A 17,234-nucleotide genomic window follows, 5' to 3' on the forward strand; every position below is an offset into this window, starting at 1 on the left:
AAAAGCTATAGATGTAGCATATGAAGGAAACATGGGAGGATTGATTATTTCTTTGACATATCTTCTTGTAGAGTACCTTAAGTATGTATAGGTTTTAAACTACTAACTAATTTGCACACACATATTAACATAATAGGAATACGGTGACATAAACAAAGCAAATCTATAATTACCATCCATCTCCAGTGAAGCCAAGAAAACCATTTAGGCACCCTAGGCATTTGTGAAAATTTATCTATGATATGATGGATATTGTCCAACTGTACTTGAACCATCAGACAAATTAAAGCAGCCCATTTCTGGGATCTGTTCACATCCCATATGTTCTTTTAACCATAGATAGTCTATAGTCATGAGATTGCAAAGGGAAAAATTTTTTAAAGATTATTTCATAAACATCTGTGGACTTAACATCTCAAGTTAACAAGTTTTAATATCTGCTTCATATTTTATCTTACAGCTATTGTCCAAGTCCAGAAATTTCTTGACTGATAAAAATATTTGAGATTATTGTAGGTCCTACTAGTTATATAACCTTGGGTAAGTTAATTTAACCTATCTGATCCTCAGTTTTCTCATCTGAACAATGGAGATAATAGTACCAATCTGTGCTAGATTATCTTCCATTTGCCCCTTGGTATCCATGTTCCACCTAGCCTTTTGCCCTGGGAGATTTTCTTGCCTTTTAGTTTCTAGTTGGGTTGCCAATAGGAGGTACTAGCACATCAGTATGGAAGGAAAGTGAAACTGTCCCCTGGTTTCCTCCCTACCAAGTTACCATGGGCTGGCCATACCCCTCATAGAAGCAGTCTTCCATATACCACTCTCTTCTAGGTCTTCAGGCGTAGGGGTGGTAATGGCTCCCTTTAGCCCTGGTGTCTGTACTACCCAATGTTAACTTCCATAAAACTGCCCATATCTTTATAAACAGTTCCTTTATTAAACTTCTCAAATAACTCAGTTTGAAAGTGTCATCTGTTTCCTACCAGAACTCTGACTCAAATACAACCTCATGGGGTTGTTTGAGAGCACATGAGATGATAAATGTAAAGTGCTTAGCATGGTGCCTAGCATATTACAAATATTCAGTAAGTGTTATCAGTAAGTTGTTATCAGTATTGTTGTTATTATTTTATTTGTGGTTCCATGCTGATGTCATCTGTACTATCTGAATATGTCTGAGAGGCTGAGAAACTCATAATTCTGGGATGATCTACTAATTCATAGAGTGCTTCAAAAATAAGTTCAAATGTTAAGTGAGTTTATTGCTAATCAGTCTCAATACTTAAAAAGAGTAAGAGGACCTTCAAAGTGAGTTAAAAACCCATGTAGTAGAAAAGATTTCCTAGACTGTAGCTTCCTCTGGAAACATACTTTGGAATTGACTTCCTGTAAACTGACCTCCCACCACCACTTCAAATCTAAGAACATATAAATGTCCATAAAGTTAAACAAATTGTTGGGTCCTGGGGTCATGAAAAGAATGTAAGGTTATGAAAGGTAAACTCGCATAAAAGTCCTTGGTTAATCTGGAAATGCATCTTCATCATCCTTATTTGTCAATCATGACACAGGCAAGCATCACCATTTCACAAATTATCTCATCAAAATCCTATAAAAGGTCTATTTAACCTTTCACCTTACCTCGTCCTTTATATCTTCCTGTTGTTGGGCTGTGAAGATCTCCATTGCAGCCATAAGTCTCATCATTAACTCATCCACTGTTGTGTTACCTACACATGGAGATTGCCAAACATCACATTATTAAAGTTATTTTAAAATGGAAAGCCATTTTAGAATTAATTAGTAAGGAATAGCTACAGTCTAAAAAGAAATTACAGACTAGTATGCTAATGTCTAGTTAAAATACTTTCATGTTTTCATTGAAAAGTTTCGTATGTTCAGTAAGGAGGAGTAAAGCAGTATACAGGCAGCTGAAACTTCAGAATATTTAGATTTGAGGAAAGTCTCTTAATAAGGATTTTTAGCAATACAAAGCATGTACAAGTCATGAGGATCAAAAGTTTTTTCAAGATATAAAAATGTATCTACTTAACACTAACAACTATCATTTATTTATATGCAGTGATTATGCTAAGCACTTTATATATATTATCAAATGCGTCATTTTCATTTTTATTCTAAAGAGAAGGAAAATGAGGCTTAGAGAGCACAAGTAACCTGTCCAACCAAGGTTAAGCTGGTTAAGTGGTGGGCCAGGATTTGAAACCATGAGTCTGACTCAGAACACCTGTTCTCTTTGCCAATTCATTACATGGTTTTCTTAGCATTATCTCCTATCACTGAAAATTCTTTGGTGAAACAAACAGTAATTGAATTTCTGAAAACAAATTGATTTTTCTTTTTTGTTCAATTGATATTTTTCTCTTCCAGCTGCTTTCAAATTACCATAGTCTTTATGAACAGACTATTTAAATGTTTTACTTTCCTTAACACCATATTATTCCTTAAGTCCCTAATAAGCAAATAGCACATATATGTCACTTCTTGAAGGCATTAAGTCCTGTTATTTGCTTTGGATCCATCTATAGAAGAGAAATTCATGAGGATACATAAAGATATAGGAATTCTTCTCTTCTTTCAAAACTATAGGCAAAACAGTATATCTTTTGCCAGGGACTGAGAAGGGGTCCTTTTGTCCCACTAGTGAAATGGCCACCAACAGAACAAATATCAATCATCTTTGCTGGTGTTCTTCCAGAGTACAGCATGGTCCTTTTTCAATTTTCCTTATGATCATTGGCAGCATGGAAAGTAATGATCTAATAGGGTCACATCAGCACTACACTCTTAATGAATGAGCTGGAGAACAAATATTATCTTGGTGTGGTATCATGGTACTGAGAAAGCAGATGGGGTTTTATAGTCGTAGTTCTAACCCTAGTTCTGCTACTTACAAACTATATGATATTGTACCTAGAAATCACTGAACACATGACAGACAGAAGGGCTTAATATTCATTTAGTAAACAAATGAGTAAGTGAGTGAGTGACTGTATCTCTCTAAGGATAAGTTTTCTTATCAGCAAAATGAAGATAATGCTACCTCTGTAGGTTTCTTATAGGGATTAGAGATGAAGTAACTGGTAGATAGTATATGCACAATCACTGGTGGTTATGAATAGATACAAGCGGCAAAAAATTTGAGTCCCTTCAATGTACATTGTGTTACTGGACAAATCTTTGGGTTTCTGTTTCTTATTTGTAAACTTTAGTGAGTCAGACTCAGACTAGGGGCATAAATACTTTATGAAAGGTACTGGAATCGTCAGTGGGAAAATATTATAGTTGTATAGATGACTACATACCGGCTATTTGATTTCAGGCTTAAGTCACTGCTATTAAGGACTCACTGTCAAACTGGACACATAGGTACTTAATACATAAGCCCTTAATGATCTAAGATGGAGTAATGGTATCATTCAATGCAGGTCAGGGCAAATTTATTTTTAATAGCCCATGGCAGAGATTTTCAACCTTTTTGGTTTCACAGCCCCTTTACACTCTTAAAAACTATTGAGATCACCCCAAAATTGTTTATGTGGGTTACTGCTATCAACATGTGTTAGAAATTAAAACTGAAATATTTAAAACATATTTATCAATTCATTTAAAACAATAAACCCATTACATGTTAAAATAAATACATTTTCATGAAAAGTGACTGTTATAAAAGAAAAGGTTTAATGAATAGCATTGCTTCAACAATTTTGTAAATCTCTTTAATGTCTGGCTTAATAGAATACAACCGGATTCTCATATCTACTTCTACATTAAATCAGTTATATTATCTTGATTGAAATTTATGAAGCAAATCTGACTTCACACAGATATGTAGTTGGAAAATGGAGGAGTATTTTAATAGGTAATTGTAGATATTCTTCTGCAATACACCCAACTGACAAGTGGAAGTTTCTTTGAGGTTAGATATGGGAGGAATTTGAAACCATATCAATGAGCTTTTTGTACTTTGTTATATTAAAATCCACCAGTCCATCTTGCCCTTTGAATGGATTTTTTACCCATGTATGGTTTTATAACATCATACATTGGTCATTTGGAAAATACTGGCTCACGAAGCCATGCATTTCTTCTGAATGCTGTCACGCCTAGTTACATACCAAAAAATGACATTTGTTAACATCATCACTGATGCTATCAGAAAATTATTTAACCTGTCAATCTTATCGTAGAGTATGATATCACTTTTTACTTAACAGCTCAAATTTAATCACTGGCAACAAGTACTGTCAGTTCTTTTTCTTGAAATAATAGACTCGCTTTGTTCATTGTGGAGAAAATGTCTGCCAAATACTCACGCTATATAAATATAGAAAATGTCTGTCAGTTATTTTCAAGCAAAAAAAAAAAAAAGACTAGTTCAGCTCAAGCAACCACACAAGTGCTTTTCTTGGAGACTACCATTCTCTCTGAAATGCAGCAGAAGTGCGTAACCATACCTCCTACTGTGTCACATAAACTATAAAAAGGGCTAAAACTTAATAATAAAAGTAATACATTTTTTAGCTGCAAGTACACGGAGGTGAAGAATGTGATCACTATTACAGTTTTTGTGTCTAGGCCTTGATTTGTGCTCAGGTGACAGCAGTTTCACACAACATTGATTTTGTACAGCCAGTGCAAATGTCAACACAGTAAAGAAGGCAAAAAAACCCGTTTTATCACTGCTATGAAAATAATTTTGATCTCACAGATCTCCTGAAAGGGATTAGGGGACCTCCAGGATCCATGGACCACTCTTTGAGAACCACTAGTTATTGTAATATTGCCTCTGACAGGGCAAACAGTAATGAAATATTATCTTCATTATCCATTTACCCAATGCAATTTGTTCCCCCAGCAGGTCTTCTTTTAATATTGTTTATGAAACCCTATTCTCTAGTTATAGGGAAAACATAAAATACCAGAGGTTTTATTTTATTTGAGTTTTGAAGGCCCTAGAACTTACATACCCCTACCTCCCATTGTATTATCCACTACAGAATTTTTGACTTAAATAGGATAGGAGCAGAAATTAAGAATCTCAGACACAAGTTTTAGCTTGGGGCACTTGAAACTTTTTCCCTGTACCATAGAGAAGATACACTGTTTTTAATTTAAGCTTTGCCATGAATAAAGTAATATTGTATACTAATCCTTAGGGCACATTAGTAACAGTAAAACATCATTTTTTTTTTTGTAAAGAATGTGCACTGTGATTAAATTCACAGGCATCCTATAGCTTTATGCCTTAGGGTTGCATCCTAGATATGGATTCACACAAATAAGTGGAAACAACCACTACTGTGAACAATTCGTCACTTGTTTTTCTAGATAACTATGATAAGTATTTTTTTCAACTAATCAACATTACAGCAAGAAATCAACACATATAAGAAATGTCATTTTTGACAACTGTTAGTTTGGACTTAATTGCTAGTTTAGAGAATTTACAATTCTGAACACTTAGCATGATAGCATGATTATCCTGTCCCAAGGGCTGTGCAATTTTATTATTTGTTAGGTTTTCATGCAACATATTTCATTTTTCATAGCACTTACCATTTTTTGAAGATAATTCTTTTTCAGTGTGTCCTCTATTCTAAAATGAAGAGCTATTCACCAATACAGAGTTATTGTCAGCTTTGATGGTAAATATTACAAGGTTATCATATCACATATACAACAAGACACTCAACTCCCCTTGTGACAGGTACTTTACCTTGTATCACATTTAATACTTCATTAGATGATCGCTTTCCCATAATAATCAGAAAAAGTGGAAACTGATCTGTTTTTTGAGTCCGAATGGTTTGTGCAACAACACTGCCAAAGTGTCTATTGCACATTGTCAGAAATCTAAAATGAGACAAAATCCAAAGTTTAATAAAGTTACAAGTACCCCAACAAAACTCATTGCTTTATTAGTTACATTAAAATTAGACTGATATCAATATGTAAAATCTTGCTATATTGAGTGTTCAACTACATCATAAATACACAGAAATGTTTATCATATAAAAAGGGAGGCAGTACACTCTACATGCTGTCTGGGACTGACAGTATAGGATTCTGACCTTAAACACTGCAAGATGCACTACCCTAAACTCTAAGAAAAATAAACAAAATTTTATTTTAAGAGGAAAGAATTTCTTAACTAGGACAGCTGCTGTGTAGTACAAAGTTAAATTGACTAGCATCATTCTAGTCTAAACAGTTGACTAAACAGTAGCAACATTTTTCACAAGTCTTTAGAATCATGAATTATACTTTAGGATTGTTTTCTTCAGTGGTGGCAGGGTCTTTTAGTTTCATACTTAATATGAGATAAAAATAATAATTCTAAGCTTTTGACCAAAAAAAGCTCAGCGATATTAGCATACTGAAGTCTAGCATTAGTATTCTTAACACGATCTGGAATAAATGAAAAAACTGATAAAGCTTTTCTCTTCTATTAGAGGACTGTTTGAAATTAGCATTTCTTTCAAGAGAAAAGGGTAGCTTATGATATGTTTTCAGATCTGATGGTAAAAAGTAAATGTCATAATAATAATGAATTATGAAAGACCAAATGCAAATATGGAATGCTTTAATAAGATCCAATTTAATAAAGTCTGTAAAAATAATGGACTTTTAATAACATAGGTCACAAAAGGCAAAACAGTGGAAATTCTGGGGACTAGCCACTGGTACTGGCTTATTAATTCTTAATTATGTTCATGAAAGGCAACTTAAATCGTGTGTTTTCTTATGCCTTATGATAATATTTTAGGTAACAACTGCTCTGAAATGTATGTTCTAGCTGATGAGCAAAGTCCTGTTGTCACATGCATTAGAAGGTAAATCTATTTGAAAAGACAAACGGCATTAAAATGTCATGTGCTCAGATTCATTTGATATCCAAATTCAAAACAGAATCAAATCTCTTAATTTTTAAAGCCAATATATTTTTGTCTATAGAAAGTCATCCCAGAAATTTAGGCTGAATCACCCACAAAACCTGTGCTGTGACTACGAAAAGTAGAAGGTGTTAAGGCCACTAGAACTGTTGGCAAGAGTGTCAAGACAAGTTAGCACCACTACCGTCAAGTTCACTGGGAGGCAAGTTCATACATAAATTTAGAGCAGCATTAACCAGACCTCATGGCGATTTGAAATGACAAGGCCTGAGAATTGCATTGTTGGCCATGAAATATCCATGTTCCTATGAAAATTCAGATCTTCACATTTCAGAACTATAATGGGATAAAAGGTACTCAAATAGCCTAAGGCTCCACACCAAATTTCACACCCATAAAGCTTCAATTCATCAGTGGAGATAGGTAGATCAGAAGACTAGAAAGCTAGAATCTCACTTTTCTTTCTGCTTCTTGCTAAAATATTTGAAGTCAGTCTTGATCCTCATCTGATCATTGGCAATCTCTGAAATTAAAGATGTCAAAAACCAGTTGGAATGCCATTTCTTACAAAAGGGAGAAAATAAATCCTTGTTGCTTTCACACCAATGGATTGAGTGGCTATCACACAGTAGATGCCCATCACAGCACTAGCCTCACAAGTGATATTATATACTAGCTAAACAGGATAGCCCCCAAAAAAAGGAAGAAAGGAAAGAAGCCAGGAAGAAGAAAATAAAGAAAGAAGGAAGGCTGGTAGGCAGGCAAGCTGGCTTAGTTGCTTAAGAACTCAATTTCAAGACAATTTTGCCTGCAGTTGTGTAATTCTGAAATTATTTTTTGTGAAAATGAGCTTGAAGGGAAAACAAATAAGGAAATATAAGTATCTTGTTGGGTTTAAATTAATATATAACACAAATTTCAAAACACAAAACATTCAAGAGGTGCAGCCTTCAAAGGCATATTAGCCATTCAATTAACTACAAAACACAACAAAGTGATTAGTTTTCTACCAGGTATTGGCAAATCATTCTAATTTTTTGGAAGCAGTTGAGAAACATACAAGGATCACAAAGTCAGCTGATGCTTTCTAGTGGCCCTACCTAACAATTTGTTCTAATTAAGAGAGAGTTTGTTAAAATTTTAATTAACCTGATAAATCTTCCTAAGATTCGAATTATGTTTACTTTAAGATTTTCAAATTGCAGTCACAGAGAGCCTGTAGGGTCGATGGATAGACCCAAATTACAAAATTCCTACTGGTCAGTTCCTATCATTACAATTTATAAGAACTTCACAACACAGATATCAAATCTTTCTCAGGGATGGGAGGCTCTGCTTCTTCCTCTCAACATCATTCACAGCGCAAAGTTATCATTCACAGCACATTACCGGCAGTAAAAATCCAGTTAAAAACATCATAATAAAACAGACATGGGAAAACAAGTTGTTTTAAGATAAAAAATGTGGTTCTCATCAACTGTGGGATTTTCTTTATTTTGAAGAGACAAAGTGCACCAGTGCACCCAGTGGCAACACCAACAATGTCAACCTAACTGCATATAGTGTTCATCAGATTCATGTGTCAGGAGTCGTTGCCATGGCACCTGGATTCCTGCAATCTTAAACCCAAAGGGGGAAGCAATGAAAACTGCTCTGGGGCAAGGAAAAATGGCTTTGTTTTTTATTTACAAAAGATTTCAATAAATTAAACAACCTACTCATCACAGACTTCTTAAAGAGGGGCAATACAAGTTGCCATATCAACACCCAAAGCCAAAAGCTAGAGTGAAAAATCTGAAGACAAAGAATAAACACCCTCACTAAGGGGGTAAAATGAGAGGAGGAAGAAGGGTTGAGAAAATGAGTGAAGAGAAAATGGTTAATCAAAAATGAGGTATAATAAAGCAACTCATTGGTCCCTGGGAAATGGGTGGTGGTAGTAGGATTAGGCAGTGGGAAGTCTCAATCTTTGGCCTTAGTGAAGAAACACTACAATCAGTATCGAACATCACTAGTTCTTGCTTTTGAGATCTAAAATTGGGAATATAAGATAAAGTTTTATCTCTAAAGTTTGGGGAGAAAACAGAACATTTGATGGCTAGCATATATTAATCATTAATAAAATTTTTAGTCTCTGAAGCACAAATCTTCTCGATCGTACAAATGGAAACCAGAATTACTAATAAATCAGATATGGGAAAAGGTAATCTCACTTTAATTCAAAACAGGATATAGTTTAGTTTCTTTCAATGGAAGCATAATTAATCATGAGTTACTGACTTTTATTAAGTTATAATCCAACATAAAATATATACTAAAAGAAACAGCAATTTAGGGAGAGGGTCATGAAATTCTACAAACATTTAGCAACTATACACCAGGTAATGTGAAAGGAGGCACATCTGATTAAAAAATGGAGGCCACAAAAATGCCAGCAACTCTGTGTGAGAAGATGTAAAGTGGGTTTAACACTTCCCTTTAAAACACTTACATTCTCACAGGATACAGCAAAACCTCAGAATTATGCTTAGATTATGATAGGTCCTTAAATATGGTAGCTATTTTATTATTATTAATTGCAAGGTGATGTTTACATTTTTATCATAATTACTTTCAGGACTAAAATGATACCTATACCTACAGGCCAACACTGGAAGATTTTTTTTGCACTGTTTAAGATATAGCATCAAAGAGTTGCTGACTAAAACAGTCATTGGTTTTATTTTCATTCAGAGAATGAAAGGACAGGTATTGATATTTGGAAATAAGAAAATAAATGTTGCTTCAGCTGTGTAACACTACAAAACTACACATTAAAAAATGATACGAAACTAAAATCACTTCTTTTTAAATACATTTATGTTTAGTAATGGTAATCAATTAAAACCAAGAATTGACATAAAATTTCTAGCAACTTCCTGATAATGAGTGAACCATTACTCCAAAATGGGAGGTTATTGAGAAGAAATTCATGTACAGCAGTGCTTACAGGACTTCTCCAATATTACCCAACAGTTTAAGGCAAGTCTTTTGTATACACTTCCTTAGCTGCAGCTGCTAACCTTATACTCCTTTTTTTGAAATCACTTTGGTTTAAGGAAGCTCTTCCCTTTAAAACCTATCAAAATAGTGGTTTTTTGCTATAGTAATAAGCCTATTTACACAAATTCATTCATGTGTCCAGGATTTGTTCAATCACATTTATATATGTCAGTAGAAAAACCAGAACATAAGATAAATAAGAGACATAAGAGATCATCTATATATCCAACCAACACATAATTCTTCCTTCTCCTTTTTCTTTTAACAGGGAAATTAAAGCCAAGGTCCTCTGAGACTTGTTAAGTTGCTAGCACTGTCAAACATACCAAAACCAGGAGAGCCAAAGAGTTTTGTCTTCTATCACAGCATCATTTCCACAAGTCTGCATGCTTACCCTATTGTTCAGCCTAATCTGGAATTCCCAATGGAAATGATCTTCAGCACCCCTGGCACATGCCCCTCGTCCTTTGAGGGTACGTTTGATTTCTGGAAATAGTCCTAAGTCTTTGTTTCAAACAATTAAGCAAACGAGGTACATGACTAAGCTGGGGCACACTGACTGGGGCAGTCATCTTCAAGCTTAAATGGCTTAGGAATCATCTAGGGAATTTAAAAAATTTAAAAGCAAGTTCCTCAGCCCCATCCCTCAGAGATTCTGATGATTCTGATTCAATATCAGAATGAGCAAAATCATTTGGTACTTGTTTTTCTCCACCTGGCTTATTTCACCTGGGGTAAGGTCCAAGAAACTGCCTTAAAAGCTGCCAACCAACCCCAGGTGACTGTGATACAAGAAGTTCATGAACCACACTTTGAGAAACATTGCTTTCAGGACACAGGAATCCTTTCCTTGGAAAGCTTTAAGCTGTCTCTAAAGTTCTTAAAGTTATATCCACTGGGCAATGGTAGCTTCAGTGGACCAAGTATCAGTCTGAGCTCCAAGTGATAGAGGAAAAACAAAGCAGGGAAGGGGAGGCTGCAATATAAAATAGAGCAGTCAAACAAAGTCTCACTGAACATTGATAATTGATCAAAGACCTCCTTCAGGAGGAAGTGAAACACATATCTCTGGGAAGAAAATTCTAGGCAGAGAACAGCAAATACAAAAACATTGAAGTTGGACATTATCTAGCATATGTGGAAGGTAACAAGAAGATTAGTATAGCTGGAGCAGAGTGAAGCATAAAAGACAAAATTGGTAATTTTAACTATTTCTACATGGTAAAAACATCATAACAAGGCCAAATGATAAATCATAAATGTGGAAAATTCTGAATTTCGAACCACAGAAAAAGAGCTCATTTCCCTAATATACAAAGAACTCTTACCAAACAATAAGGAAAAGATAAACAAACAATACATGAAAACAACTCCCAGAAACAGAAATGGCTCATATACATGTGAGAAGATACTTAAAATTACTTATAATCAATTAACTGTCATTAATGCTACAATAAGAGACTATTTTTCATCTGTTAGATTAGTAATGATAAAAAAATTTGCTAATACCTTGCATTGGCAAGCTTGTTGTATCCTGTTAGCAGGAGTGAAATTGGTACCACTCCCCTATGGGCAATTTGCCAATATCTATTAAAATTAATACTCTTAACCTGTCACTCCTACATCTGGCAATTTAGCCTATAGATGTATTTTCATGTGAAAATCACCTATGTGTAGTTATTTACTGTTGGCTTGTAATAGGAGAATATTGGACATAACTCAAATGTCCACCTGCAGGATCTAGGTAAATAAATAACAGTATCTCATGGAATTAAAAGGACTACTATGTAGCTATAAAATAGAAAAAGGTCTTTATGAAACGATACAGAACATCTTTTTTTAAAATTAAAGTACCATTGATATACAATCTTATGAAGGTTTCACATAAGCAACATTGTGGTTACTACATTCACCCATATTGTCAAGTCCCCCCACCAACACCCCATTTGCAGTCACTGTCCATCAGTGAGATTCCTGTCAGTAGTGAGATGCTATAGAGTCATTACTTGTCTTCTCTGTGCTGTACTGACGTCCCCGTGACCCACCTACATTATGTGTGTTAATCATAATGCCTCTTAATCCCCTCCTCCCTCCCTCCCCACCCAACTTCCCCACTTCCTTTTGGTAACTGCTAGTTCCTTTTTGGAGTCTGTGAGTCTGCTGCTGTTTTGTTCCTTCACTTTTGCTTTGTTGTTATACTCTACAAATGAGCAAAATCATTTGGTACTTGTTTTTCTCCACCTGGCTTATTTCACTGAGCATAATATCCTCTAGCTTCATCCATCTTGTTGCAAATGTAGGATTTGTTTTCTTCTTATGGCTGAATAATATTCAATTGTGTATATGTACCACATCTTCTTTATCCATTCATCTATTGATGGACACTTAGATTGCTTCCATATCTTGGCAATGATATAGAACATCTTTAAGATACGATGTTAGTGGAAAAAGCACAGTGTTAAAAAGTATTTACCATTTGTGTAAAATTGGGGAAACCCCCTTACAGAAATAAAAATTGCATGTAATATCAATTCCATAAACTTTAACACAAAGCTAATCACATTTGCCTATTTCTTTTCAGTGTTTTGTTCAAATATATCTTTTCCTTTTTGTGGTAATCACAATATGGGTAGATACATTTTTTATCCTTCTACACAATAGTAATGAACCAGCATTTCAAATGGCTGAATAATATTCCATTGAGTAGACTTGTATGTTGCCATATCCATAATGATTCACCTATAGCTAGATTTCTCTATTTTTTATCATAAATAAAACTTGGATATTCTGAAGTACTTCCTTAGGACAAAATGTCTGTGAAGTGGAATTATAAGGTAAAAGGGTAAAATCATTTAATGTCTATTTATACATATAATCATTTATTTTCTAAAAGGATGGTATAATGCCTCTCCACCAAAATGCAAATATTGTATGCTTGTTAGAGAACACAGCCAAATTAAAGGCAAATTTAAGAAAACACAGGATACAATTTTGGAAAGATTTAACCTAAAAAGCATCTCTCATCTGTTTGAAGCTTAGACTTCCCAGTAACAGTAAACTGTTAAATTGTCTCAATAGATGAGTAGTCTATTAGTTTAGAATGAGCTTAAAAAAACCAAACAACTTCTTAATCTATCTCCTTGTTATCATCTATAAATCATTTATGAGGTTTTAAGGCACTGACAGTTTAATGACAGGGCTATAGTTAACCTATAGGAACTAAGGATATTTTGGGTTTGGTATACCAAGGCCCCTAACAGGAAACATAATCTGGTATGTAATTGGGGCCTAGATTTAGTGGTTCAGATTAAGTACTGGAGGGAATAAGAGCAGGGAATGGGGTTTAGAAGTCAGGGAGAACTCTGTGTTCCAGATGGTGCTCCTGGACAGCTATTAGGAGGACAGGATCATCTCTTATTCACCACAGTATTCCCAGCACATAGTGACCAACCTGTGTATCTCTCTGTTGTATGAATGGGCCAATTCATGCTTCAGTAACCTTCATCTCCACTCTGATAATGCTGACTATACAAACTTCCTTTTCCTCGTTCAACCACTTCCGAATCAGTTTAATTAAGACAGTTGGCAGGAATTATCATGGTTTCTAAAGCCTCTTTCACAGTGTTACCACCTCCATAGGTCATTTGGACCCTCAAAATAAACAGGTATTGGTCCGTAAAACTCCCGAATCTAAGCTTCCATCCTGATTTTTAAGCATACTGCAGTTTATACATAATTTCATCCTTTCATTACCTACTGACTGAAAATATGACTTAGAGGAGGTATGAAATATTCAAATACTAACATATTAGAGAAAGTAGGAATTATTACAAGCAACAGATTATTGTGGGAAGAACAAAGGTGTTGAAGTCAAACAAACCTGATTTTGTCACCTACTAGTTGTTTCTTTGGATAATTTAAATCTTCCTGAACCTTGGCTTTCTAATATATAAAATGAAGAGAATGATACCTACACTTTTGGAATTGGTCTGCAGATTAATTAATATTATTTCTTTATTCTTTTCCTCCCTTTTATGTGTTTCAGAGTCAAAATTAGTACCCCCCAAGACAAACAAAAATTTAAGGGTATGGCAAAATGTTCCAAAAAATAAGTTATAACAGCAATCTCAGTCATATCACTAAAAAGAATTATGCTTATCACCATGCTTGGCTCTATATTATATTGCTGCAACATGCATCTGCATCATCTTCAGACCAGATCATGTCCTACTCTCAGGTAAAGATTTGAAGTAAAGATAAATATTTTTTCATGTTCTCATTGTTCTCTGACTTTTCCCAGCTGCAAAATTGGAGACTTTGCAGTTTTATGATAGAAAAGCTTTTCAGCATCATTTATTTCAGAGTTGGTCAGTTTCTTGGAACCTTAATATTTATACATAATTTCCTTATATATTTGAAAATAACTATCATTCTAATAGATACAAAAATGTGGGAGAGCATTACTAGAAATCTCATACACAGGAGGAAAGTCTTTAAAAGATAAATGACCAACAGCCCAGAATATTGGCACTTCAGTCACTTGTCCAAGCTTTCAAGCAAGATTTGATTACCATCCAGCACTTGACAAAGGCTCACTTGAGAGAGCTGGTGTTTAACAGATAGTTGAATGGACAGGGAGACTATGTAGGCTTTTCCTGTTGAGCTCTATACTTCTTATGAGTTAGACCATCAAAAAAGAACACTTAAGGACCATATCACCTAGGCATCTCAAAGAATTACCATTACTGAAAAAAGATTTAATATTTAAAATGCTTTTACAGGGGACTGAAATAAGAAGCATCTATTTAAAATCTGTCTTACGCAAAACAATAGTAGAAAATAATTGTCTATTATGTTTCCTAATGACTCTCAAACGGAAGACCGTTGAATAAAATTCTCCCTTGAATTCAGTGCTGGAAAATTTTGGGATGAATTATTAGGCTTTCTTTTATCAGACAATGAAAACTAAATGATAAACCATAAACTTCACAGCACAGTACATAGCATATAATAGAAACTCAGTAAATATATATTGAATGGATAGATGAATAAATGAGGATATGCCTACCACCTTCCCTTTTTCTCTTTTAGCTGTCAGAATTACAGAGATGAATTCAGTATTTATGTATAAAATTTACATCAACCCAGGTGTTTATAAATGCTCATTATTTGCCACTTTGAATTGGTTTTCATCTGACTTTAATTTTATCTTCCTGTTTTCTACTACATTTATTCTTGTGTAGCTATTTATCCACTTTTTAAATAGGCAAATTTAAAATGGTAAATGAAAAAAAAACAGACATATATATAGGAGAGAAAGTAAGGGAAGGAAAAAAGTTTTCCCAATTCAAGCTTGTATATGGTACAGTAAATGCTTAATGGATACTTTACAGGACAAAGAAATGGATAGGTAGTATAATGGGACAGTAAAAAGCTAGAATGAATAATGTTAAAAATGGCTATCATATGAGGAACGTGCATCCCTAAAGACAACACTGTGATTTCAAAAAACACAGACCAGTAAACTTGACCTTAGCCCCCTACAAAAATCTAGAAAAGTCACTTAGTTTATGAACACATACGAAGAAACCAGTAGTAATGACTAGGAGAAGACAGCATGGGTTATTAAGAGCACAACAAGCCCAACTAACCATCAGGCTGAGAACTCATGAGCATTCCATAAAATTCGGCTATCTGGAGTTCAATAAGACATATGACAAGGTGTCTCAAAGTAACAGGGTAAGATTCAGATATGTAGGCTAAGTTACGTAAATTCTCTGTCACCAGGAAATTGAACATGTAGAATGCTATCAAACTGAGAAGGACTCAAAGAGTTTACAATTTGGCTTTGTCCTGTCAACAGCTGCATAAATCTCTAAGATAAATAAATCAAATTTATATTTCAAATATATGTATATGTGTGTGCATACACACACACACACACACACACACACACACTAAGCAGTTACTCTGTACCAGACTTTAAAAAAAACAATTATCTCATTTAATTTTACTAATAACTGAGAGATATGGTTTTTGTTTCCAGTTCCAAGACAGAAACTGCAACTAGGTAGCCTAGTGGCATAGCCTGAATTCCAATCCTCATCTGACTAAATCCAAAGCTCATTTATACTCTTAATCACTATAATGTCCTGAATTCTTATAACATCCAATAGATAATTATTGAGCATTGAAGTAAGATACAAAAGTGAAAAAAAGGCCAGTGTGATTCTTCTCCTTATGAAGCTTATATTCTAAGGGAAGTATAAAAAAAATTTAAAATAAGCAATAGTAATGGGTAATTACGAAAAGTTTGAGAGTACTGTGAACGAGAATAATGGTGGAGAAGCCCTCTCTAAAAAGGGTCAAAGGGTCTTTCTGAAGAGGAGACATTAAACAGACCTGAAGAACAGAAAATAAAAGTTATTTCTGTCTGATGACTTCTGTTTTCTCAATAAACTAGTGAGGGTAGCTGTCAAGGGGAACAGAGAAGGACATGAGATATTTACTGAATGAAGAGTAATATGAAACAGACATCTTACCCAGGGAAAGACTAGAGAATAACAACAGGCTTGTTCAGCATCATTATGTACTCACTTGAAGGTTGTGCTTACTAAAAAAAAATCAGGGAAAATGTAATTATCTCCAACTGTTCAACTGCAAGGGAACAGGCATATAGGAAGTAAACAGCTGGGTTGAACAAAGTGAGTGCAATGGAGGGAGACAGAGGTAAGGGAGTTTGAAGTATTACAGGAAGTGATAATGATGGACTTGAGATCTCAAAAGACAAGGAGGTAAATGTAGACTGGAGATAGGAAAAGGCTGATGGAATGAAGTGGTGGGGTCAATAGATTGGAGGGCATGATGAGATCAAAAAACTTTAGAACTGGTGATACTTGAGCAAGGCTAAGTGTGATAGGAAGTGTTGGTCAGAGCTGGATGGTTGAAATCAAAATATATGAGGTGATATAGTTTCTCTTGATAATCCCGTCTGCTGTGGTAAGAAGAAAAGAAAATTTCTAGAGTTGGACATGTCTAGGAACTGAGAGGATTATCAACAATAATAACAGGATGGTAAGGAGTTAAGACATAATACTTATGAGTGATAAAACTTGAGTTAATAAAACCCAGACTTCAAAATATCTTGTCAATCAATTGTATCAATAGAGAATGACAGAAATCGGGCTTAATAACATCTCAGACCCAGCCTATTCTGGGCAGCTCATACCTGAAAAACTGATCGGGGGTTTTAGTTGACTCTCTCAGTTCAAT

General features: G+C 34.6%; 1 protein-coding gene across 2 annotated transcripts in view; it reads right to left on the reverse strand.

Annotated features, from left to right (window-relative positions):
• Window positions 1–17,234, reverse strand: part of FAF1 (Fas associated factor 1) — a 566,821-nt gene that overhangs the window by 110,285 nt on the left and 439,302 nt on the right. For both annotated transcript variants that reach the window (XM_073233907.1, XM_037021905.2), the window contains exons 14-15: window positions 5,744–5,880; window positions 1,645–1,733 (exon numbers count right to left, since the gene is read on the reverse strand). In XM_073233907.1, the coding sequence (XP_073090008.1) occupies window positions 1,645–1,733; window positions 5,744–5,880 (226 nt within the window). The remainder of the gene's footprint in view (window positions 1–1,644; window positions 1,734–5,743; window positions 5,881–17,234) is intronic.

The sequence above is a fragment of the Manis javanica genome, chromosome 4 (assembly GCF_040802235.1).
Source record: "Manis javanica isolate MJ-LG chromosome 4, MJ_LKY, whole genome shotgun sequence".
Classification (NCBI taxonomy): domain Eukaryota; kingdom Metazoa; phylum Chordata; class Mammalia; order Pholidota; family Manidae; genus Manis; species Manis javanica.